Source organism: Phocoena phocoena, chromosome 2 (genome assembly GCF_963924675.1).
Source record: "Phocoena phocoena chromosome 2, mPhoPho1.1, whole genome shotgun sequence".
In the NCBI taxonomy this organism is placed as follows: domain Eukaryota; kingdom Metazoa; phylum Chordata; class Mammalia; order Artiodactyla; family Phocoenidae; genus Phocoena; species Phocoena phocoena.
Window position 1 is genome coordinate 117,080,444 of NC_089220.1, and position 27,148 is coordinate 117,107,591.

Genomic DNA, 27,148 nt, shown 5'->3' on the forward strand with positions numbered 1-27,148 from the left:
ATAAGAAATAAAGTCATCAGATGATGTCTGGGGCTATTAACTTCCAACAAGACACTTTGTTGAAATGTTTCTTCTGATACCCCAGGTATAAATGAGAACCTTCAAAAACCAAGGGAAGACCAAAGTACAGTAAAGAAGCCTCTGCAGCTTAAGCCTCCTATAGTCCTAAACCTCTGACAGAAGCTAGGCAAAGCATCTTTCTTGCAAATTAAGTGGGTTTCCAGTATTTCCATGTAGTTGAGCTTTCAGAGACAGACACCCAAGCATATCATTAGGCTATACCATCTTGGCTCTGGTTGTATTAATTATGCCTGAAGAGTTTAATACCCATCCAAAGGTGGAAGAACACATAAACGGGTATGGTAATCGGCAAAAGCACAGGCTGGCTGTGTTAGTGCAGCCCTGTGGGAAGTTTTTTTCCACAGAGGATGAGTATAACAGTCCTGCTAAAGAGACCAATGGAATAAGGACAGTCAACATAGGAAGAGACAGAAACATTCTTTTCCTCCACTTATTACCCGTCACTGACTTTTTAAAAGGTGGATGGTATTTAGAAAATTTAGTTGTGTGTGTTGTTACTTTTAAGTATGATCTAATGCTGCTCCATTTCTTCTTGCTTCTTATTTTGATGTGTCATCCTGGCTGCCTGTGGTATCCTATTAGGAATCCCATCAATAATTGGATAGGCTATTCCTAACTTCGTTAATCAAGTCATTTGTCAATGCTTCATATCTGAGCAGCTTCTTGGCGAACGGGCACACCAGGATCTCCAGCAGCGCTGGGTCGAAGGCGCAGGGAGGTTTCCTCGTCCTCTCGCTCTTGTCTGTGGACAACATGTGCAGATACCTCTGGGCGATCGCGGACGGCTGTGTACGTGTCCCCCACAGCGCTGAGGCGAGCCGGCCGCACACTCCGCTCAGCATGTTCTGGCCAACAACAAATCTTTTTAAAAGAGTGCCTTGAAGGATGAATAGAAATTTGCCAGGAAGAGACAAGAATTCTCTTTAGAGAAAACAAAATGTGTAAAGGCAGAGTCATGAAAGCACAGGGATTACTGGGGGATACAGTGTAGCCAGTGTGTCCAGTGTATATGACAGAGAATGGTGGGATATGAGCTGACATGGAGGCTGAGCCACACAGGAAAGGCCCATGATCCTATACACATGAAGGACTCAACAGAGACTTTTTTTCTGGCTGTGTTGGGTCTTCGTTTCTGCACGCAGGCTTTCTCTAGTTGCACCGAGCAGGGGCTACTCTTCGTTGCGGTACAGGGTCTTCTCATTGCGGTGGCATCCCTTTGTTGCGGAGCACAGGCTCTAGGCACGTAGGCTTCAGTAGTGCAGCGCGTGGGCTCAGTAGTTGTGGCACACGGGCTTAGATGCTCCGCGGCATGTGGGATCTTCCCGGACCAGGGCTCAAACCCATGTCCCCTGCACTGGCAGGCAGATTCTTAACCACTGCACCACCAGGGAAGTCCCTTAACAGAGATTTTTAAGAGAAGGTATGAAATACATTTAGTCTTCCTCTCCCAGCTAAAAATGACTCTGCCAGCAGTGGGGAAGCCAGACTAAAAGGAAAAAATCTAGCAGCAGGGAGGGAAGTTCCTAGCACTGTGCCTGGCATTAATAAATATCTCTAATAATATCTAATAAATATGTATGAATGAATAATGAACAACAGAACTCTAAAGAACATTAACATTTAGAGGGCAGAGGAGGAAAAACCAAGGAACTTTTAAGATTCACTTTTAGAAGTACTAGTGACCACTGAGCATCAAAGAAATGTGAATGAAAAAACAAGAGTTGTCAAATATCCCCTACACACACACAAAAAAAATACCTACAGGCTCAGATGGTTTTTATGCCATATTCTATTAAACCTTCATGGCCCAGATAACTCTGATGTTGTAGAAAGAGTAGTTTAACAGAGGACAAATACATCATAACCAAAGAGGGCTTATCCTAGGAATGAAAAGACAGTTTAACCTAGGGACATCTACCAACACAATTTTCTATATTACCAGATACTAAAGAAGAAAACGTATATAACCGTCTCAACAGATGCTGAAAATGCACTGAGTAAAATTCAACACCCATTATGATTTTGTTTAAAAATGAGCAAACTAGGGACCTTCCCTGATGGCGCAGTGATTAAGAATCAGCCTGCCAGTGCAGGGGACACAGGTTCAATCCCTAGTCCGGGAAGATCCCACTTACTGTGGAACAACTGGGCCCATGTGCCACAACTACTGAGCCTGTGCTCTAGAGCCTACAAACCACAACTACTGAGCCCACGTGCCACAACTACTGAAGCCCATGCGCCTAGAGCCTGTGCTCCACAAAAAGAGAAGCCGCCGCAATGAGAAGCCCTCAAGGAAGAGTTGCCTCCACAGGCTACAACCAGAGAATAGCCCGTGCGCAGCAAGGAAAACCCAACGCAGCCAAAAATAAAAAAGAATAAATAATAATTTTTAAAAGAATGCTGAGTCCAGATAACCATGAAGGAAGGCTTAACACCATCCTCCTGATGAAACCACATGGGACTGGTTCTGACTCTTCCATCTATTACATCAAGCATTGTGCAAGAACCAAAAAGAATGAAAGCTAACTGCTATTAAAGGATTAACATCACAATGGGAACTGAATAGCAGGAAACCCAAAATAGGACTGACCAAGTGAAGCTTCCCATAAGAGTCCAAAGCTTCAAGCAACTGAAGGGCCGGAAGCTAATTCAGCCATTAAACATGAAAAGCTCCTCAGTGTTAATAACTTCCTACCAGGGGAAGTGAAGTCCTAGGGTTTATCAGCACTCCACCAGCCAAGTGTGAAGACCCCAGACCAGGAATAGCTGTTCTCCAATACCTGGGGAGCAAAAAATGTTCTATTCTTTTCAAAGTGCTATTTCTATCTCCCTTGGCTCATGGTTCCCTTCATAAGTAGAGAGCATTGATCACATATTACAGTAAAGGCAATTCAATCCATTCATTTTTTAGAGCAAGACTTTGCCCCTCCCAGTTCACACAGGCCAAAGAGTGTGGTCCAGCAAGAAACAGCAAAGGTAGCAACCATTTGTGAAGCATTTTGACATGCACCAGAGGAAGAACTGTACATACATCATACTCAACAGCCTTGGCACACTGAGTATTATTAACCACATAAAGAAATCAAAGCATACAGAGTCTAAGCAAACTGCCCAAGGTCACTCAACTAATAAATGGCATAGCTGAGGTTTTGAGGTTTGAATTCAAAACTTTTCAAATTCCAGTCTTCCCACTCACTAAATGGCCTTGAGAAATACAGGATACACATCATTCATCTCATCAGCAGATATGTTATCTGACATATATATTATGACATATATACTAAGTCGTGTCTTTGTCTATGCACAAAATTACTCTGGAAGGATATACAAGAAACTGGTAATGTTGGTTGTCTCAGAGAACTAGGTGGCTGAGAGACATGGCAAGAAGGAGAATATTTACCAAATTCTCCTCTGTACCTTTTTAAGTTTAAATCATGTGACTACATTATCCACCCCCAAAATAAAATGTACCAATTTTATATAGTCTTTAACTAAAATATATATATAATAAGGACATCTAAACATAATGTTTAAAAAAGTACTTTAGGGAATTCCTTGGCGGTCCAGTGGCTAGGACTCAGTGCTTTCACTGCTGGGGCCCAGGTTCAATCCCTGGTCGGGGAACTAAGATCCCACAAGCCACGTGACGGGGGTGGCGGGTACTTTAAACTCTGCCACCAAATGATGAGTTTGTTGATACTCTATAGTCTTCCTATCAAGACCAAAGATAATGAGTTAGGGAGCTCTACAAAGGGGTAAAGGATTATAGCTGCTTTTAGGAGCTTTAGCACTAAACAGGGGATGCTCCAAGGCCCTTGGAGTGTGGCAATTGTGCCACACTCGCTTTCCTGCTGGAGGTTTTTTGCCAACAGCATGTTTACTAAACATAAGCTGCCATCTCTATTCTCAGGCTTAAATACCACTCTCCAGACCAAGGTTATCAAAGAGGATGAAGAACTCCCAGAGACAATGGAGGAAATAATTCAACAAGAAAATAAGGAAGTAAACATTTCTAAATTGTCACAGGAGAAAATTCATGTCAAGAGGTTGAGGGGCAGAATATAACACAGAATAGAAACATAGAAAAAAACAGAAATCTGGAGAATAAACAGGAAGCTCCTCACCATCAGCAAGTGCAAAGTCATCCAGCTTCCCAGAAGGAGACAGGGGTTGGGGGGAGTGGCGGGGGAGGGTGCATAATTGGTCACTCCCTATAAGGAAGAACCCAAAGGCAGCTTGCCAGCTGCTACCCTTTCCAGCTGGTTAATAAGGGGGTGAACCACACAACCAGAAGAACCCTGGAAAGTCTTTCTAGGGAAAAAAAATCTAAAGGATTTGGAGAACCTAGGGGTGGGGGAGGCCTTTAGTAACAATTTTTCTCTCTGCTTCCAACTGATGGCTGAGACTTCAGAAAGAAAGAAGGAATGTTTATGACTGTCAATAAATTGGAGTTGACCTTCCAGATCCTGCTGGAACATTCTTCTCCTTCCCTTCCTCCCAACCCTGGCTTACTCCTATTCGCCCTTTAGATGTCAGTCTAAATCCCACTTCTTCATCCGGAAGTTTTTACTGTCTTCCACCCAGCCACACAGTGTTATAAAAGCTTATGTTATTGTCTACCTGCTCCCATTAGCCTATAAGTTTAGGGAGGTGCAAGGGCCAAGTCTTCCATGCTCACAAATGCATACTCAGCACAAAGCACAGCATATGGCGCCATACTGATGAGTAAATATATGAATGATGATGGGCTCTCAGCCTGCTAAAAGAGTGTTGTTGACAGGGAGTAGGAAGAACATGTTTGTCTGAATACTTGCCAATCTGATTATGAGAGCTTAAAATTGAAAATAAAGAGAGAAAAATTCCCAGATAAAACTGGGATAGAACATCAGGAATGACATAAGAAAAGCAATGGGAGAGGTAACTATTAAGCCACAAAAGAAAATATCTGAAAATTAAGTTGCCAATATCTTAACTGAAGACATCTAGGGAATTCCCTGGTGGTCCAGTGGTTAGGTCTCTGCACTTCCATTGCAGGGGGCACAGACGGGTTCTATCCCTGGTTGGGGAACTAAGATCCTGCAAGCCACACAGCACAGTCAAAAAATGAATAAATAAGATAAAATAAAAAGGACTGAAGGAAAGAGAAAAAGCAAAGGAATAAAGGAAGTTTATTATTTTTTGAAAAAGACATCTATAATAGAGATATCCAAAATCAGTTAAAGTTCATGACTTTTATGAAATAAATAAGACATGGTCCCTATCCACGAAAATCTGAGTTTAATGAATTTGTGAATGCCGTATGCCAATGACGGGCAAATCTCATTCAAATCTTAAAGGGGCAAGTGGGATGGCAGTATGTCTCAAAATGATATTCCCAGTAGAAATCTATAAACCACACTAAAGAATTTCTGAATGCGGATAAAAGAGAGTAATGGACAAGATACAGCTGCTGGAGTACACTTCAGCCTGCTCAATAATGGAGAATATAGATTAGTTTCTTGGTTCAGATCCCCAAATTGGCCTGGTAATGATGATGTTAGAGATAGGAAACTTCAGGTACCTCATCATCAGTTGGATATCAAATTTATCTTAAAAGGGGGTAGGGATTGAAAATCTAATAAAATCTTGCTGACAGTTTCATTCTAAAAGGATGAGGGGGGACTTCCCTGGTGGTCCAGTGGTAAAAAATCTGTCTTACAATGAGGGGGAAGCGGGTTCGATCCCTGTTCAGGGAACTAAGATCCCATATGCCGCAGGGCAACTAAAGCCTGCGCACCACAACTACTGAGCTCGCACGCCTCAACTAGAGGGCCTGCATGCCGCAAACTACAGAGCCCACGCACTCTGGAACCCGCGCCGCAAGTACAGAGCCCACGTGCCCTGGAGCTTGCACATCACAACTATAGAAGAGAAAACCTGCACGCCACAACTAGAGAGAAGCCCACGCACCGCAACGAAAAATCCTGCATGCCTCAACGAAGATCCTACATGCCTCAACTAAGACCTGATGCAGTCAAAAATCAATTAAATAAGTAAATAAATAAATAATCTAAAAAAATAAAAGGATGGGGGAACTACTATACTGGGCTTAATTCAGACCAAGAACATAAACTAGTTGAAAAACTGAAAGGGTCTCAAAGAGAAAGTAACCATGTAATCTTTGAAAGTGTGATAACCAAGGAGCTTCTGGGTTGGTGAACACACAGAGATCTGGGGAGAGTGGCGCACCTGGGCCTGGAGAGGACATGGAAGTTCTGCACCCCTTCCCACATACCTTGCCCTATGCATCTCTTCCATCTGGCTGTTCCTCAGTTTCTGTAATATATATAAATGTCAAATCACTGTGCTGTACCCCTGAAAATAATATAATATTGTATGTCAATTATACTTCAATAAAAAAGGAAAAAAAAAGAGAGAAAAAAGGTTGATAGCCAACAGCTGAGTGCTGTCAGAAGGATGCAGTAAAGAGAGCAAGTCCTAGATGTGGCACCAACAATCCTGTATTAAAGACCTAATTCTGCCACAGCTATGTGCCCTCAAGTCAGTCAAAATTTTTCACCCCATAATTTCCTCATCCAAAAAAGGATAATACCCGCCTACTTCACAGGATCCAATAACTGGCTATCTGGGAAGGCATTATGTAAACCTTACTACACATCAGTAAATAACACCAGACCGTTAACAAAATTAGCTATTAACAACAGAAAATATTTATTGGGTATTGAGCTCTAACCGCCAGTCAGACACTTAGTTTTACAGGGATGGTCAAGTCCTCTCAGTGGCCCTAAGAGGTGGATACTCTCATTATCCCCATATTACAGTTGAGAAAACTAAGATTTCCAACTGTTAGGTAACATGCCCAAGGCCCCCAAACAAAAAAATTGGTGGAACCTGACTCAGAATCCAGTTTTTCTGACTCTAGAAAGCTCACATTTTTATCCATTGTGCTTTATATTGCTTTCAAAATGTAGATTTCACAAAAGTAAATCTCATAATCTAAAACTCTAAAGAGAAGGCAGTTGTTGGTATTTTTTTAAAGAAATCCTCAAAAGCAAGATTCTGACAATAAATTGTGCAATTAATTATGAATTATACCAATTCAAATTTATTTATTTTTTTCTTTTTTGGGGGCGGGAGCAATCTGGCTTACACTTAAATTGGATATGATATAACCTATTGTTTTTTTTTTAATTGGGGTATAGTTGTTTTACAATGTTGTGTCAGTTTCTACTGTACACTGAAGTGGAGTAGAGTTCCCTGTGCTAGACAGCAGGCTCTTATTAGTTATCTATTTTATACATATTAGTGTATATATGTCAATCCCAATCTCCCAGTTCATCCCACCCCACTCCTGCCAATTCAAATTTAAAATGAGAACAAGCTAAAGAAACCACTAGTGTGGTTGCATAGCATTCTCCAAGGAGTACAGATGTTAAAAGCACTCCCACAAACACACACATGTACAAAGGAAGAGGGCACAGTAAAAAAAAATAATAATAATAGAGTGGTGGTTCTGACCTAAAGGAAAAGGGCTGGGAAAGTCACAGCCCAGAATGAGCCAAGGCCTGTAAACTAAAGATAACAAAAAGAGCTTTGTGAGAACTGTCTAGATCAACTCCTACTTCTTTTATTTCTCTATCAAAAAGTACAACCTACGGGCTTCCCTGGTGGCGCAGTGGTTGAGAGTCTGCCTGCCGATGCAGAGGACACGGGTTCATGCCCCGGTCCGGGAAGATCCCACGTGCCGCGGAGCGGCCGGGCCCGTGAGCCATGGCTGCTGAGCCTGTGCTCCGCAACGGGAGAGGCCACAACAGTGGGGAGCCCGCGTACCGCAAAAAAAAAAAAAAAAAAAAAAAAAGAAAAAAAAGTACAACCTTCAACCTGAAGAGGGGAAGAACAAGCCTTGTGGAAAGCAAGAGCTGAAGTTCAAAATAATAGAGCCCATAATTATTCTAAATCGGTCCAAGCCTCCAGACCTACAAAACCTGACAATCCTGGGAACTCCATAGGAGCCTGATGAACATCTGCTACAGAACTTAAACGACCAGAAAGGTATCAAAGCCTGAGGATGAGCAAACATAGTCCTAACTTCAAGAGGGGGCATCTACTGAGGGCTACAAAAGTTCCCAGTCCCTGACAATTTTGACATCAATTCTTGGCAAACTGCACAACTGATCTTTCTTTCACATACATATACACCTAGCCCTGGCCAATAGATTCTTTTTTTAAAAAGGTGGGTTTTGAGGGAATTCCCCGGTGGTCCAGTGGTTAGGGGTCAGCGCTTTCACTGCCAGGGCCCAGGTTCGATCCCTGGTCGGGGAACTAAGGTCCCACAAGCTGAGTGGCTTGGCCAAAAAAAACCCAAAAACAAACAAACAAAAAAAAGTGGGCTTTGAGCTTTTAGGAAGGGGAATACTGATCACCAGAAGTGATTTACTGAAAACAAGTCTTTCAAGAAAGAATACATTAGACTGAAAAGTAAAGGAATGTACTATACAGCAGTGCTACTCAAAGTGAAGTCTTACTTCAGCAGTCGTACTTTACAGTAGCAGTGGCATCAACCTAGGAAGTCAGAAATGCAGACCACAGGCCTCATCACAAACCTGTTTAATCAGAATCTGCATGTTAACAAGATCCCAGATGATTCTTGTGCATGATAAAGTTTGAAAATCACTGAAACACAGAACAGACCTACTTTCAGCAAGGCATTTGATGAGCATTTCATGGCATCTTTGTGGACAATAAGATTTCCTTCTATTAATTTATGTATATTTGCCAGTCAAAATGTCAAGCAGTTGACTACTTACCTCATTTAATTCTCATAATAACCCTACAAAGTAGGCATTATTATCTGTAATTTGCAGATATTCACAGTAGCAAAGATTATAAGCAGCACGATCTGCCAGGCACTGTTCCAAGGATTTCACATATATTAAGTTATTTAATCCTCATAACAATTCTTTATAGTAGATTTTATATATGTACATTTTATATATGATGAAACTAAGGCAGAAAGAGATTAAGCTACTTACTCATAATCACAGAGAAATTTATGGTACAGTTCTTAACCACTCCTTTCTATGGCCAGGTGTGCTGCCACAGTGGGGCAGACGATACCCTGCGGGAAACAATACACAAACATACCCAAAGAATATTAAAAAAAAAAAAAAAAAAAGATTTTAAAGGAATTCCCTGAAAGGAGGGAGACAAATAGACTAATGTTTATTGAGAGCCTACAGTATGCTTGCCAGGCCATAAGTCAAGCACCTTGCATCCATGTTTTATTCAATCTTTCCAACAGCAGGTATTAAGACATTTTATATATGAGGAAATGGAGGCCAAGACAAGTTAAGGACCTTGCCAACTCACACTTCTCATGATGATACAACCAAGATTCCAAAACCAAGTCTAACTCTAAAGCTCACACTCTTTCCCTTGATTTGCTCTGCATCCATCCCTGGCCTGGTTCCATTGCTATAAATGACTTAGATAAGGGCACTGGGTCACGAGACAATGTAAGAGGAGAGATAAACTAAGAGAACAAATATATTGTAAAAGAGAACACAGATCTAAAAGATCAAAACAGGACAGAACAAAGGACTAGAATGGTACTCAAAGGTGAGGCTTTGGAGTCAGACAGACAAGGGTTTGAATACCAGGTTCTACCACTTATTGTTTAGAATGCAAGCAAGTTACTTCTTTGAGCCTTAATTTCTACACCTTTAAAATGGGAGTAATACCGCCACAGAATTGGTGTAAGAGGGGAGAAAACATAATATTTGTAAAGTTTTTGGCTCATAAAGCTCAACAAATCGTAATGAACATTAAATCTAACAAAATTATATTTGAGGATAAGTGCAAGAAAATCAATTGTAGAGGCACCAGATGAAATTTAACAGAAGCACATAAGAAAAGACTTAGGGGGCTTCCCTGGTGGCACAGTGGTTGAGAGTCCGCCTGCCGATGCAGGGGACACGGGTTCGTGCCCCGGTCTGGGAAGATCCCACATGCCATGGAGCGGCTAGGCCCGTGAGCCATGCCGCTGAGCCTGTGCATCCGGAGCCTGTGCTCCACAACAGGAGAGGCCACGACAGTGCGAGGCCCGCGTACCACAAAAAAAAAAAAAAAAAAAAAAAAGAAAAGACTTAGGAATCTTAGCTGACTTGAATCTATGAGTCAACAATTTACTAAAACTGCCAAAAATTATTTTGAATTTGGAGCACATTACAGAAGCATGGTGCCCAAAACAAGGGGCCTATCAGACTTCATTTGTAATAACTGTCTTCAGTTCTGATGCTAAACTTTAAGAAGGTCACTGGCAAATCAGAATCAGTCCAGGAAAAGATGAGAATGGTGAGAGGCTTTGAAAACATAGTAGCTAGTTCCTTCTTTCCTGGTTCTATATTCCCTCCCACTCCACACAATGAAGCTACCTCTCACCTGCTTTGCTCCCTAATAACTAACACACCACCCCCCATACCTCCTCCCCTCCATCTTCATCTCCCTCTTTCCCTCCCTACCCCTCTCCTCTCCCTCTCCCACACGTCAAGCTCAATTTTGCCAATGTCAAATGGATCTGACAGGAGTGACTTGAGGACTTCTAGTCCAACACTTTAGGATTCAGCACGTCAGACCTGAGGCTAATCTGGCCCTGGCCTGCAGATTAGACCTGCTGTTGCTAATCGACCCCAAATTTAACTGGCCCTCCTGTTTTCTTCCTGAGGCCAAGCCCAACCTATGCCTCAGGTGACCGAATCCTGAGTGTCACACATTCAGGAAACTGGGACCATGACCTAGAGCTTCATTACTCCCTCAAAGGCATACAGATGGCTGGGAGATTGCAATTAGGCAACATCAGTCATTTCAGACCTCAGCCATCTCAAACTCACTGCATCAATACTTCCAAATCCAAGGAGGCCTCTCAGATAAACTAAAGGACAAACCTATTCATGCTCATAAAATAGTACAAGTAGATCAGCTTACTGTATCTCAGAGGCCATTTGCAAACCTACAAAGAACGAAGCCTGGAAAAGCTGCCTACAATCTGGCTGTCCTCACTGCAGTGCCCCATTTTCAACTCTGAACAGAACTGGGCTCAGCTCCCAGGCAGGACTCAGACAGTAAAATCTGGTAACTCCTAGGTCCAGATTCTAAGGGCAACTGACATTGGAGTAACACGAGCTTTCCTATGGACTGGCCTTGTCAAAGCTGGCAGGTTTTCTTGGCTGAGTCAGAACAGCCTGTGTCTTCTTTCATTCAATACTCCCTTGGAAGCCAAGCATCTCTCTAGGTAATGCCATCAGCAGTGGACATCAAGTGTCTCAATGCCTTGTTTTGCAGACATCCTGGTTCCATTTCTATTTCTCAAGTAGATACGGGCTCTGCTCTTTGTTTTTATTTATTTACTTACTTATTTATTTTATTTATTTTTTGGCTGTGTTGGGTCTTCGTTGCTGCGCGCAGGCTTTCTCTAGTTGCAGTGAGTGGGGGCTACCCTTCATTGCGGTGCATGGGCTTCTCATCGAGGCAGCTTCTCTTGTTGCATAGCACGGGCTCTAGGCGCGCGGGTTTCAGTAGTTGTGGCACGTGGGCTCAGTAGTTGTGACTTGCGGGCTCTAGAGTGCAGGCTCAGTAGTTGTGGCACACGGGCTTAGTTGCTCCACAGCATGTGGGATTTTCCCGGACCAGGGCTCACACCCGTGTCCCCTGCATTGGCAGGCGGATTCTTAACCACTGCACCACCAGGGAAGCCCTCTGCTCTTTCTTTGGATCAGAGAAATCACGATAAATGCTAGTCTTTGAGAACCTTGCCTTACTGCTCCTCTCCCTTGGAACAGCACAGTTCTAGTACAGAATCAGATGATTCCTGCAGGTTTCATCCAGTTCAGACTCGCTCTAATACCTAGAGTTCCACAGCCAATTAGTAAATCCAGGCCTTCCCTTTCTGAAGTGAGCCTAAGTGTCTAAACTCACTTCTAGGTGGTTTCCCGACAAGCACAACAGCACCCTAGTTATTCTCTGGACTACTAGTTCTCAAACTTGAACGTGCATTTGGAGACTTGTTAAAATGCATATTGTTGGACCTCACCTCTAGAGTTTCTGATTCAGTAGGTCTGGGATGCACTTGAATATGTGCACTTTTAACAAGCTCCGAGGGCATGCCCATGTTTCTGGTCTGGAGACTACACATTGAGAACCACTGCTCTAGATCAACAATATTTCAAGTCATTCCCAGTATAGTTCTGGGACGGGGGACGGGGGGAGATGAGGACACTATACATATATGGGTTCGTTTGCATCATAACACTCAGTGCTTTGTCCTACACAGAAAACTCCTTTTTCTCCTACAGAGTAAACCTCAACTGGATCTCACAGGTGAAATATTCAGGAGTTCAAACAGATGACAATTCACATTCTAACAAATCATTAACATAGATACATCCTGTAACCAATAAATGGTACTCATGTAAGAGATTCTAGGCTCAAGATCAGCAGCCAGAGGAGAAGTGGAAGTAACACCTATTCTCTTTCCTTTGACTCACCAGCTGCATTATTCACTAAATAAACTAAAACCCGTAAAGCACTTTGAATAGTGCTTAGCCATTATTTTTTTACTGTGGTAAAATATACAAAATACTTATAATTTTTACCATTCATAAGTATACAACTCAGTGGCATTAAATGCATTCACAAAGTTGGATAACCATCACCACTATCTATACCCAAAACTTTTCCATCACCCTCAACAAAAACTGTGTACCCATCAAACAATAACTCCTCCTTTCCATCTCGTCCCAGCCCCTGGTATTCTACTCTCTGTCTCCATGAATTTGGCTATCTAGGTACCTCATACATTTGTCTTCTGTGTCTGGCTTACTTCAGTAATCAGAATGTTTTCAAGGCCCATCCATATTGTATCATATATCAAAATTTCCTTCCTTTTTAAAGCTGAATAATATTCCATTGTATGTATACACTACATTTTGCTTAGCTATTCATCTATCATTGGCCACTCGGGTTGCTATGACATGCATGTACATGTATCTATTTGAATGCCTGCTTTTAATTCTTTTATAACTTTGTTTTTTGTTTGTTTTTGGCTGCACTGCATGGCATGCAGGATCTCAGCTCCCTGACCAGGGATTGAACCTGCGCCCCCTACAGTGGAAGTGTGGAGTCCTAACCACTGGACCGCCAGGGAATTCCCTGCTTTTAATTCTTTTGGATATATACCTACAAACGAAATTGCTGCGTCATATGGTAGTTCTATGTTTAATCTTTTGAGAAACCATCAGACTGTTTTCCACTGTGGCTGTACCATTTTACATTCCCACCAGCAATGCCAACATTTGTTATTTTCTTTCTCTCTCTCTCTTTTTTTTAAAATTATAGCCATCCTAATTAGTGCTTAGCCACTATTATTATCATGAGTTTGACGTGGGCTTTTACAATTACTTGTAGCACTGTAAGGACAGCATGACAACAATTAGAGGTTCTGACTAGTTTCCATGTTCAAATGGTCTTAGCAATTTCATTCACAACACAAGCTTCTAGTTGCTTCTAATTTTCTCACAAAATCACCTCCAAAGCTAACATATCCCTAGCTTGATATCAACTATGAAAGAAAATGATGCTTTGGGTGCTTAAAGGAAAAAAAAAAAAAGATGGATGGTTTTCAATTTTTAAAAAATGTTTCTGTTAACTTAATTCCATAACAATGCTGAGTTTTTCCTATAAACAAAATGGTATACCAGCATTCAGTATGAGAAATGTCAGATGGTTTCGCTAAAACATTTAGAATCCTAATCTAAAAAGATTTATTTTTGAAAACAAAAGTATGATGGAAAATTCTGTATATTTTAATCTTACTAGCTATATCCCTGACCTAGCCAGAAATATTGTTTTCTCTTCACTTCTGGAGTTTCCTGGGACAGAAGAGCTAAAGTCAATGAGACAAATGGCCATTCCCAAATAAATCTGTTTTCTTTTGCTCATGTTCATGTTCAAGGTTTCAGGTCTCTCTCTTAGTTAACTCTTTTTCTTCCTTTAAAAATCTAAGAAAGGTGGGCTTCCCTGGTGGCGCAGTGGTTGAGAGTCCGCCTGCCGATGCAGGGGACATGGGTTCGTTCCCCGGTCGGGGAAGATCCCACATGCCGCGGAGCGGCTGGGCCCCTGAGCCATGGCTGCTGAGCCTAAGCGTCCAGAGGCTGTGCTCTCCAACGGGAGAGGCCCGCATACCGAAAAAAAAAAAAAAAAAAAAAATCTAAGAAAGAGAAAACTTGTAAGTATAGAAAGTAAAAAGGAGAAAAAAATCCTTTTTTTGGAAAAATTTTCATCCTCAATTTTTATACTTGGCGAGAGTTAAGAAGGGAAATCTAGTAGTAGCTTAAGTACAGACAAAAACATGGGCAAACTGAAGGTGTCATGGACAAAACAATTTAAAGAGCTGTAGTCTAATCCTAATTACTGGTAGGCAAATATACCATATATACTTCCCCATTATGCTGATAATAATATCTGAAAGATTAAACTCTACCTATAGAAAACTAAAGACTGGTTTTATAAAGGCAAAGAGTAAACCGACAACATTCTGAGAGGTACAGCCAGAGACCTATATGAAACTTCAAGTTCACTGACCCCATTAAAGCATATAATTTTTCATAAATGTACAATAAGCAGCTAGGAACAATTCAGGCACATCTCTGTAGAGAAACTGGTGAATGGCTGAAACCAGGAACTTTTAACCCACAAACGCCAAGAAAGAGCCGTTTCTGGTGTATATGTATATAGGTGTGTCATACATAGAAACACGTGGTTAAGAGAGATGAAGTCTACTAGAGAGAGCACTACATTTAATCAGAAGAGTTTGAGTTCCAGTGTTGCCTCCTCAGTGGAGCCTCTGAACATCATTCCTATGTCAGGAAGATAATCATCCTAAACAAAATAATACTTTATGGGTGTGTGAGGAATAAGTAATTTCAATGTATACAGTTTCACTCATTCTTCAGCAAACATATTTTGAACTCTCACAATGTACACTAAGGATGTATAAGATTGAGTCCCTGTCCTCACTGTAAATAGGAGGTCCTCCTCCTTGGTGGGTACCCCACAATTCAAGAACTGCCTACAGAGAACTGGAGGGCAATTCCTTAAGGACAGAGAGCCCTCAATCCATACTGAACAAGAACCTAGCACACAGCAACAGACAATAAATGACTCCTAAATGAACAAATTGTATTTCTGTTTATGATCTGTTAAACCTTCCTCTTAGTAGACGTTAACATGAAAAGGAAAAGAGATTGATACAGAATAATCACCTCACTCACTGGAGGAACAGAGACACTTGGTAGCAACACAGAAATATTTGGAAGGGAAAGCAAAAATTACAATTCCCATTATCATCATTCCATGGCAGGACTCAGTAGTGTTCTGCTTGTCATACAAAATCTCCCCATCTCTGAAAACCCCTGCAAAGGCTGTGGAAACGTCTCATTTTATCTTCTGTGATGGTTATGCTGCAAAATAATTATGTTTTAGACTGGAGTTTTTCAGTATGTGAAGTCAATTGCAGAAACCAGTATTTAGGGACACAGAATTTGAATAGTTAATGTGTGAAACAAAGACTTACCTTGAATTAAAAAGTAAGAATTTGTAACTCTGTCCCTAAGAACTACAAAATTCTTCAGTTATAAACTAGGGTTTTTCAATCTTGGCACTATTGACATTTTGGACCAGTTAACTTTTGGTTGTGGTAGGCTGTATGCCCACCATTATAAGATGTTTGGCAGCATTACTGGCCTCTACCCACTAGATCCCAGTAGCACCCCCCAACTGTGACAATCAAATGTATCTCTAGTCATTGACAAATGTTGGGTGGGGGTGTGTTTTAAAATCACCCTGGTTGAGAACCACTGAGATAAACAGTGGAATGAGAATTTTTTTCACAAAGGCTGTTAAAATAAGATATGGAAGAGGATATAAACCGTCACTCTTTTCACTCTAAATATGAGTCATTTTTAGATCATCAGATGACCATTTGAAGTTTTATCTGAAAAAAAAAAGATGATAATCAGTGCGCCTAAAGAAGAAATCTATAACCTAGAAGAATAAATAAACAAATGAACCAATGGATAGTTCATTAAGTGTTAACAGCATAAAATGAGCACAGGTAGGGACTTCCCTGGTGGCCCAGGGGTTAAGAATCCGCCTGGACCCAACGAGGACCCAACACAGCCAAAAATAAATAAATAAAATAAATTAAAAACAAACAAACAAACAAATGAGCACAGGTAGCCTCACTACCACCTTCTAGATACAGTATTTGTGCATGGCAACTGTCAGAAGTCTTAGACTACCTAGAAATCTTCTATTTCACTGCTACAAAGTAGGATTCTTAATTTTTCCTCCTATTCTTATCTGAAAAAAATTGTCTCCTGTAGCATAGAGGGCAAGAATACTATTATCGCAGATATCTACTGAGCATTTTGTAACCATAAGAGATTTTACTTAAATTCAGCAGGTCTGAAAAAAAAAAAAAAAAAAATTCAGCAGGTCTCCTAAAAGCTCCTTAAGGAAAGAACACAAAACAGACTCAAAAATATTAATTAAAATGCCTGGAGCCACAAAGCAAGCCGGGGATTCCTGAAGTTTACCTAAGACTCATTGCCATCATCTCCCCAAAGGCCCAGATTTCACTTGTAAATATCTCTGTTTAGAAAAGGGCCAGATTTGCATTAATCTTAAATACTGTGATCTCACCAGTTTATAATATATAATTATATATAAGTATAATACTAAACCTGTATAGAGCATGCAGCACTTTCCACAAAAAGTTATTCGTTTTAATTACAAAAGAAACATATGGTCATTGTAGAGAATATAAAAAACCTATTTTAAAAAAGACTGATTTTAATAATGATGTCTACTGTGTAATAATGAGGTATAGAAAAGCAAATGCAAAGGTAAAGATTAGCCAGTTGTTCAAGCAATGAAAAAGTAATTAATGGATTAATGTCCCCAAACACTTCAGTACTAAAGTCATGGATGGCTCTCTTTAGAATCAACCCATCAATTCTGAGAATAAATTCTGGTTTCATAATAATTCTATTAGGCTAGTCAGATCTGTGCCACCCACGCTGGACAAAAAGACAAGAAGTGTGCATGTGTGTTTTGAATGGATTTGGTATTCCAGAGGAAACCAGTACATATAACAGAAACTGTCTTTCCCAGAGAAAAAATGGAGTACTTCCCTCAGAAGCAGAAATTAAAGAAAAAGTCACCTCTAATCTACTGTTTTGGTTTCATCATCTTATAGTCTAGACCTAAGAGATAACCAATCCTTAATAAACAAACAACTCTTCCCATGCGCTCTGAAGCTTCCCAGCCTCCCACTCCCAGCCCGCATCCCCAGGCCACCTCAGTTAGGTTCTAATGAGCCTTTTCAAAATCATATATGAAAGGGCTCATTCCAGTAAGTACAGGTCCTTCAGCACTAAACAGTGCAGGCTAAACTACCTGTTCTAGGAATATCTGGCCCTACTCCAGAGGAAGAGGAATAGAAAACAGTGATTAGGGGACTTCCCTGGTGGCGCAGTGGTTAAGAATCTACCTGACAATGCAGGGGGCTTGGATTCGATCCCTGGTCTGGGAAGATCCCACGTGCTGTGGAGCAACTAGGCCTGTTCGCCACAACTACTGAGCCTGGGCTCCAGAGCCCGCAAGCCACAACTACTGAGCCCGCCTGCTGCAACTACTGAAGCCCGCGTGCCTAGAGCCCGTGCTCTTCAACAAGAGAAGCCACCGCAATGAGAAGCCCACACACTGCAACGAAGAGTAGCCCCTGCTCGCTGCAACTAGAGAAAGCCCACGCACAGCAATAAAGACCCAACGCAGCAAAAAATAAACTAAAAAAATTTTTTTTTAATTTCATTAAAAAAAAAAAAAAACAGTGACTATTCCAGTGTCCAGAAAGGCCAACCAAGGATCTCTTGTGTGGAGGCATAGGGTGGGGTGGTGGGGGAGGATAGTGATTGATTTGGAAAAAGAAAGTACCCCTAATTGTCTGAGACATCAAAGCAGAATGATAAAACTGGTGTGAAATGCCTGAAATTTCACTGAACTTCCAAGTATCTGAACAAATAACCAGAGTTAGGGGTTATGACATCTAATCTTGACACTGCAGTGGACCAGCCATTCTACTATAAAATGGGTCTTAATATGTAGAAATCAAAGTTGCAGTATTCCAACATTACTATGTCTTTTCCAACACAAAAAAGGTATACAAGTCATAAAATGAGACTCAGGTGTACTGATCTACAATGAGTTTTAACTTTTACCTCTGTAAAACAGTTCAGCTCCTTTTTAGAGTGTCTGTCTTACTTTTCAATTCATTAGTAAGTATTAGAGGTCAGGTTCCTTGGAGAAAACCTCCAGGTCTCTTTAACATTCAAACCTAAAGCCCAAGACCCTTGATACGCTCAGAAGTTTTAAGAGAATAAAACTCTCACATCCAAATGAGATTTCACCTAATTGCTAATTACAATATCTTTAGTTACTGGCAATAATGAAAAGAATGAGTCTTCTTCATCTATCCCTCCTCTCCTTCCCCTCTGTGGAAGGCCTCAACATTATGAATCATTTGGTCCTTGACGTATGGTTACTTCCACGGGGACAGATGACATTTAGCACAGGACATGTGAGGCTGTGGGAAAAGGGAAGTTCTTGGCCACAAGAACCAGGACAAAACCCCTGCCCTTGGGAAAAATTCCAAAAATCTCTGAAATCCACTGCAAGGCAGTTAAATTTTTAACTTTAGAAAATCCCGTTATAAGAATACAAACCACAGCACAGAGTTAAAATAGGTTTTTGAAAACTATACTATGAAGTTGCAAGATGATTATTTTCTGGCATTCATAAAAATCCATGCTAAGTGATGGTCTCCAGCATGAATATTTTCCCCTCTTGGGACTGGTTTAAGCTAACTTGGCTCTAAAATCTTTCACTATTCAAAGACGGAGAATATCATGATAATGGCTAACTTAACTGAGTGCTTACTATGTAATGCATTACTATCTATGTGCACTAGCTTATTACTTTTTACAACAATGCTATAAGCTCTACACAACATGAACTCTAAAATAAAAATTTTCTTTGGAGACTTTGAAAATCAATACTAGTAGATTATTTGTTGCAACAACTTTTAAAAACTCATGAATCATTTTTAATGTGATAGAAATACTACGTAAGATATTAAAACCATCTAAAATGAAGATATGAATAAAAGTATAACTACTTTAGAAAACTACTCTACTGTTCTGTCCTACTGGTCGTTACTGGGAAATCCATGAAAACCCAAAAGACCCTAAAAGGCTATAATTCCTTAGATATTCCATCAAATAGCTTTATAATCCGCGCTAAAAGTCTTTCTGTTATGGTTTATTGCAAAGAGGGTGTTCTCCTCACAACTTACCCCAAATAGACGTAACCGAAGGTGCCCCACTTTCTGTAGGTTACATGGACATAGAACAGTTGAATGAGACACCCTTAACTATCCCTGGTGGTGAAGTTAATTATAATTTAGTAAATTCGATAAAATTACCAACTTCAGGTCAAGTTACAAATGTGAGTGTATGCTTTGGAAAAATAAAATTAAGACAATAACATAATAAGAATGAAGATTAGTACTGAAATGTAGAAATTACCCTTCACACTGGCAAATTTACAATTTTGCCAACCTATTAAGAAAGGCTTTTATATTTACACATAAAAATATCAAAAAAAGAATGTATTCCTGACACAAAAACACCTTGGTTTTTACAGTTTCGAGAAATAATATTCTTCATATTTGGCTCTAAGAATAGTTATTTCTCTTATACAAAAGAAAAAGGACACATTTTAAAAAATAAATTTTTATTGTGACCATACCTCAAAACAGAGAGTTTCCAACTCTATTCTTAAGGAACAAATTTTTTCCAAGAGTAATTTCCATCATAATTTCTTGCACAGGGCTTCCCTGGTGGCGCAGTGGTTAAGAATCCGCCTGCCAGTGCAGGGAACACGGGTTTGAGCCCTGGTCTGGGAAGATCCCACATGCCGCGGAGCAACTAAGCCCGTGCACCACAACTACTGAGCCTGCGCTCTAGAGCCCGTGCTCCGCAACAAGAGAAGCCACCTCAGTGAGAAGCCCGCGCACTGCAATGAAGAGTTCTTCCCACTCGCCGCAACTAGAGGAAGCCCGCGCAGCAACGAAGACCAACACAGCCAAAAATAAATAAATAAATAAAGCAAATGCAAAATATATATTATAATAATAATAAAATAATTTCTTGCACAGGCTGTACAATATGTTTCTGCCAGCAATAAACAGGTCTGAGTAAAGGTTTTCCAAAATTTTTCCTGTCTGCATTTTTTAAATTATATTTTAAGAAGCATCATCAGGGCTTCCCTGGTTGCGCAGTGGTTAAGAATCTGCCTGCCAATGCAAGGGACACGGGTTCGAGCCCGGGTCTGGGAAGATCCCACATGCCGCGGAGCAACTAAGCGCGTGTGCCACAACTACTGAGGCTGCGCTCTAGAGCCCATGCTCTGCAACGAGAGAAGCCACTGCAATGAGAAACCCGCACACTGCAACGAAGAGTAGCCCCTGCTCGCCGCACCTAGAGAAAGCTGCACACAGCAACGAAGACCCAACACAGCCATAAATAAATAATTTATTTTTTAAAAAAGCATCTTCAAAATCAAACACACATATCAACACCAAACCCCACAAAATTAGCTATCATACACCCATGTAGGCATCTTATTAAACTGGTTAATTGCTTCATGAGATGTAAGGTAGTTAGTGTAATAGAGGGAACATTTGCAGTGGAGGCAGAATAACTTAGAGCTGGGTGGAAATCTTGGCTCCATCACTTGCTAGCTATGTGAACTTGGGCAATTTCCTCCTCTCAGTCTGAGTTTCCTCGTTTGCAAAATGAGATAATTATTCCAATCTTATGAGGATTAACTGTATGTGAAATGCCCAGCACAGAGCCTGACTCAAAGCAGGAGCACAGGAAACAATTACTATTATTACTCTGTTGTCATTCATGTAAACTTTTTAAAGGCAAAGCATACATTTTTCTTGTAACTCAACTGTAGGCTTTATAATATTGAGAACTGAAAAATTAAAGGCAAGAAACATCATAAGTTACAAAGGACTTGGTATAATATCAGTTCAGCACATGCCTAGATAGGAAATGAAACTATGAAGTAATAATGATGACCTTAAAAACATATATAAAAATAAGGAACATCCTTATTTTTTTAATTATTTATTTATTTTTGGCTGCATTGGGTCTTCATTGCTGCGTGCAGGCTTCCTCTAGTTGCGGCGAGTGGGGGCTAGTCTTTGTTGCGGTGTGCGGGCTTCTCATTGCAGTGGCTTCTCTTGTTGTGGAGCACAGGCTCTAGGCGCGCGGGCTTCAGTAGTTGTAGCACACAGGCTCATGGGCTCTAGAGTGCAGACTCAGTAGTTGTGGCACACGGGCTTAGTTGCTCCGCGGCATGTGGGATCTTCCCGGACCAGGGCTCAAACCCGTGTCCCCTGCATTGGAAGGCGGATTCTTAACCACTGCACCACCAGGGAAGCCCCCGTCCTTATTTGTATAAGCCACTCTGAAAGGAGACGACGCTGTCTATGTACAAATCTCATATAGAACTACTTTTCATCCCACAAGTACTTCCTGAACGTCCACTGAGTGCCAGTCATTATGACTGGCAATGTGCGTATGATGGTGAGCAAATGCAGACACAGTTCCAAGCCTCACGGAGCTTCCAGTCATACAATCATACAAATAGTGTAAACTTGTGATAAGTGATATAAAGGACAGTACATGGTACTCTGAGAGCCAGCAGCAGATCTAACCTAATTGGGGAGATCAAGGAACACCTTCCCGAGGAAGTGGAAGCTGGGAGCTGAAGGATGAAGAGGGAGTTACCAGTGGAGGGTATTTCCAGAGAGAGGAAAGCAACTTGTGCAAAGACCCTGTAACAGAAGGAAACAGGCAAGAATGCAGGACCAAAAGGCCAGTGTGCCTGGAGCAAAGATGAAGTGTGAGAATTAGCTAGGGATCTAAACCGCACAAGGGCTGAGGCATTGTAGACCATATTCAAGAGCTGTAACAATCATTCAAGAGCTGTCAATCCCAAGAGCGATGAAAAGCCACTGAGGGTTTTATGAATGCTTATTTTGGTGGCAGGTAGGCCAAAGGGAAGATGCAATCAGATTTGCAGTTTGCCTTTGGTTTCTCGAATAAGAGCTAAGGAATGCAGATGGATCAAGTAGGAAACAAAAATTCTGTCAGGATATGACAGTGCTTGATGATAATGGTGGTGGTGGTGGAAGAAGTCAAAGAGTTCAGGAGATATTCAGGAAAACCTGATGATGTATATAATACACAGGGGCTGAGGGAGAACAAAGTATCCAAGAAAACTTTTGGGTTTATGATTTGCATGACTGTATAGAAAGAGGTACCATTTGAGAGGGATCTGCTCCAGAAACATCTTTAAAGCAGTTTACACAGTGCACAAAGGGTCTGAAACTGTGTTAATCCAGTTTGATCCCCTACTTTACCCATGAAATAGGATTCCAAAAGATTTTTTCTATTTCCAAAAATCAAACTGACTCTCAAATGTACAAGATTTTTCCAACACTGAAGATATTTCAAAGATTCTGCCACAAGCTTTGAAATCAACTCCAAATGAGATCTAAAACTGGTTTGAACAATGAGGCAGCATTATGGAATGAATATGTCATTTCCCATGACAACTACTTTGATAAGACTAACATGCATTTGTTGTTGTTTAGTTTAGATATTTTAAAGAAATCTTAACAGTTAAGAGTACTCTCAAAAAAAAAAAGAGTACTCTCATGTGATATTAAACTAAAATATGAAATTTTATCTGGCATTACCACAATTGGAATTATGCTTTTATGTTTGTGTTTCAACATTCTGAAGTGCCTGTAGAAACCTTGGTATTTTGTAGGAAAACATATGGTTAAAAAAACTCCACATAACTTCTTGATCTTAATATACATATATTTTACTATTTCCATCCAGTCCTTGTTAATTCCCAGCACATTCATTCGATGTAAAAGATTTTTACTAAACACAGTTGCATACATGTATACACACATACATATACAGAGTAAAGCTAATACTTTATCAATACTATGAATACTTTAATATTTACTTTTCTCAGTTTTTTGTTTTTTTTTTTTTTTTTCTTTTTGCAGTACGCGGGCCTCTCACTGTTGTGGCCTCTCCCGTTGCGGAGCACAGGCTCCGGACGCGCAGGCTCAGCGGCCATGGCTCACGGGCCCAGCCGCTCCGCGGCATATGGGATCCTCCCGGACCGGGGCACGAACCCGCGTCCCCTGCATCGGCAGGCAGACTCTCAACCACTGCGCCACCAGGGAAGCCCTACTTTTCTCAGTTTTAATTTTTTAACTCACACCCACATGGCATTTTCATAGTGGAATACTGATTCCCTCAAGTCTTAGAAACATAAAAACTTCAAATCTGACTAGCCCTAGAAAAAGAAGTGAAAGAGTTTTGCCCCTTTAAAAATCAACCGAACACCATCACACCTTAGTGCTGAAGTACTGATAGTATTTCCCTAATTTTGGCAAGGTGGGCTCCTTGGCCACCTGCTTGGACTAGGCCCTGACTAGCATTTTATTAACATTAATTTCAGTTACCGGGATATTACTACTGCTTATACAGAGCAGCAGATTTTTTTTTCCCCATGCTGATTTTATCTCTAGGCGTCAAAAGAACAGACTGTGGTCTGAAGCCAAATATGAAAAATGTCATCTCCACAAATGAGGAGAAAAGTCAAGCGTTTTTTAAAAATCAGGTCTTAAGCCCATTAACCAATATTAGTTTGTAAAACCAGACTGTCTCCACACGAGAGACTGTACTACCAAATGTGGTCCTTTGGGAGCAAGGGCTGGCAAGCTTGAAATGGGTTACCAGCATAGTTCACCTTTTTCTTATTTTAGGGGTTTTTTTGTTTGTTTGTTTTGTTTTTAAACAAATCAGACCATGGCTATATTTATTTGAGCATGGGTGTGGGCAGTATCAAGGAAGAGACAGCGAAAAGACTTTAGGGTTCCAATCTCAGCTAACAAGACTTTCCTACCATCCTCAGAAGGAGTGGTCCATGTCTCCCCAACAGGAATGTGGGCGAGGGAAAGTTATAAAGGCCCTAAGGTCTTCCCTTACCCAAGCCCCCCAAATGACACGACAAACCACTTCCTTCTGGGAACTGAAAGTCTTAAGCTTTAAGGGACAATGGAGCTCAATGTAGGCTTCAGAAAGATGGAGACAGTGAGATGAGATGCGGGGAGGGAAGTGGGGGTGAGGGGATGCGTCCAGCGGCAGAGAGCTAAAGAGGGCGGTCAAGGCTAGGGACTTCGGGAGCCTGAGAAGGCCTGGATCTTCCAGAATCTGTCCAAGTAGGCCACAGCCCTCTAAGAAGCCCGAGGGGCTCGTCTGAAAATCTAGGGCATCTATGGACCCAGTGCCTATCACTGTCCTGGGGAGGGGAGACAGTCCCCGCAGGAATCCGGCCCCCAAAGTGGGGCTTTTCCTGCCCTTAAAAAACCACAAACCCTCACGGAATGAAGCAAAACACGTACAGGGATGGCAGGGCCGGAGGCAAAGTAGGTGTTCTGCAAACGTCGGGGGCGGGGAGATGTTGGCAGAGGTAAAGGGAGGCCCCCAATTCGAGAAACTTTAATCATCACCGGAATAGGGGAGGGGGCAATATGCGACCGGTAAGCAGCAAACAGAAGAGGCCGGGAGCGAGAGCAGTGACCAGCAGCGCCCCCCGGCTTCGGGGGATGACGGCCTGGGGCGCGGCCGCCGGGGGCGGGGGGTTGGAGGCCACCGCGGACCCCCGGCCGCGAAGAGCACAGCCGGGCTAGGCCTGAGGTGTCGGGACACACCCACCGCCGCGGCCGCAGCCCCGCTTACCTGCTCCTCCTCCGGGGTCAGCTCCGGCGCCATGTCGGGCTGGGGCGCGGTCGTGGGCTCCATCCCGCCACCGCCGTCGCCGCCGCCGCTCCCGCCGGCGAACAGAAGTCGCCCGGGAGCGCGGGGAGCCCGGTGCGGTGGGCCTCCGCTTCCGCGTGCCCGCGTCTCAGCAGCCCGGGGCCGGCTCGCGCATAGCTAGGCCGGCGGGGCCCGGCGCCCGCAGCGGCCGCAAACGCCGCTTCTGTTTCCTTAAGAAAAAGCTCTCAGAACTGTCGCTCTCTTCTGGGCGGAAATCCTTTTTTATTTTCTTCGTTCCGTTCCTCACACTCCCCCACCTCTCCCGGAAAAAAAAAAAAAAAATAGTGCAGGCAAGGAGCTAATCGGGATTAAAAAAAGGAAACGTGAAATCGAGAACTTTCTAAGCCCAGAACGAAGGGCCGCGGGGGAAATTTTCGGAAGGCCCCCGGCCTCCTCGGCGTCCAGCTTCCTCGGCGGCACTCCGGCTCCTGCAGGAGTCCTCGGGGATGCGGGGCCCTGCGACCTGCGCTGCAGCCTCTCAGCCCCGTTCCTCAAAAGCCGCGGTGACGGGAGGGAGGGAGGGAGCGAGGGAAACGCGCCCCCCTCCCGGCTCAAGGCCAGTGCTGCGGCCGCACTGCGTCCGCCCGAGCCCCCCGCGGCTCCATTGAGAAACTGAGCGTCTCATTCACAAACAGGCGACGAAAAGGGCCCGGCAGTGCTCGGACGCAGCCCGGGAGGGGGAGACAGAGAGGAGCCCGGGGGCGGGGGCAGCGGAGCTAGAGGAGGGGGACGCCAAGAGGAGGGGGCGGGGGAGGCCGGCGGGGGGAGGGGAGGCCCAGAGGAACCAGGGCGGGGGAGGGGCTTCGGCGACTGGAGGAGCGTGGAGCGAAAAAAAAAGGAAGAGTTTCAAGAGGTTAAGCTCCGTGGAGGAGGGAAAAAATGCATGTGTTTGAAAACTAGCTGCCCACGGACACCTGGCCTGGGGTTACTTGCTACTACCACTTACTTGTGAGGAACCCGCGATCCTCACCTATTTCCACGTCACTTCCTGACTGAAAGACCCTGAAAAGGTTGCTTACTAGGTCCAGGATGCGCAGGTGGAAGGAGCAGACCCTGGCCCGCGGTATCCTGTAATCCATCACCTACGGCTAATTTTAGTCTCTCAGAAAAACAGCATCAGATTTCGAACCTCTTTCAGGAATCATGCAGCATTTGCAAGCCTTTGATTTTCACTAAGGCGGGTATTACGGGAGTCAGTTTGGGAGTAGAGGGGAAGGCAGGGCTGGGTCTGGCATGTTTTTGCATCATTCCAGACCAAAAATAAATACTCTAAAAGGGACCCAACTAACAAGTGAGTGCCACAACTAGTGCCAAAGGCTGAAACCTGGAGAGCGCACAGAGCTAGGCCCACAGGAGAGGTCTTCAGACAACTGAGGAAGATGTCCTGAGTTCTGATGCTCCTTCTAGGACTTTAAAAGCAACCTCTGACCTCACCTCATTTCTGCACCGTTGCAATAAAAACTTCAGGCTGCACTTGTTTAGAGAAGAAACCCCTGGTGGTTGGTACCCTTTCTGTCTCCGGTGGGTTACTTTATTCTTTGCACCAATAAGGCTGACTCTAGGTTGGGTTCATTACCCCATACAGGAGTTACAGTTTCAGTATTGTAACCAGATGCTCCTCTGGAAGACTATTTAGCAAGTATGTTTATATGCCAGGCACTGGGGTCTGCACTAAGTTTACAACAATGAACAAGACAGTGGTCTCTTCCACATGTAAGGAATGGAATGATCCCTAAGCTATGTTATTAAGGGAAAAAAAGCAAGACCCAAATAGTGTGTATAATATGCTGTCATTTGTATAAAGGAAAAAATGAATGTGTATTTGTAAATTTATTTATACATAGAAAAGCTTTGAGAGGATACACAAGAAAGATAGCAGTGGCTGTCTCCCAGGAGGGGAACTGGGATTCTAAGGAACAGAAGGGAAGAGGGAGACTTTTCCCTATATGGTCAATTATACATTTTAAGGG

General features: G+C 42.5%; 1 protein-coding gene and 2 pseudogenes across 1 annotated transcript in view; all 3 read right to left on the reverse strand.

Moving 5' to 3' along the window:
* The window catches only part of PTPN9 (protein tyrosine phosphatase non-receptor type 9), a 79,028-nt gene extending 53,654 nt beyond the window's left edge, over positions 1 to 25,374 (reverse strand). The window contains exon 1 of the mRNA XM_065871845.1: positions 25,101 to 25,374. Coding sequence (XP_065727917.1) covers positions 25,101 to 25,163 — 63 coding nt within the window. The 5' untranslated portion in view covers positions 25,164 to 25,374. The remainder of the gene's footprint in view (positions 1 to 25,100) is intronic.
* LOC136119357 (phosphatidylinositol N-acetylglucosaminyltransferase subunit Y-like) lies at positions 302 to 498 on the reverse strand (annotated as a pseudogene).
* On the reverse strand, positions 593 to 923 carry LOC136119352 (protein preY, mitochondrial-like; annotated as a pseudogene).
* Positions 25,375 to 27,148: the final 1,774 nt, after the last annotated feature.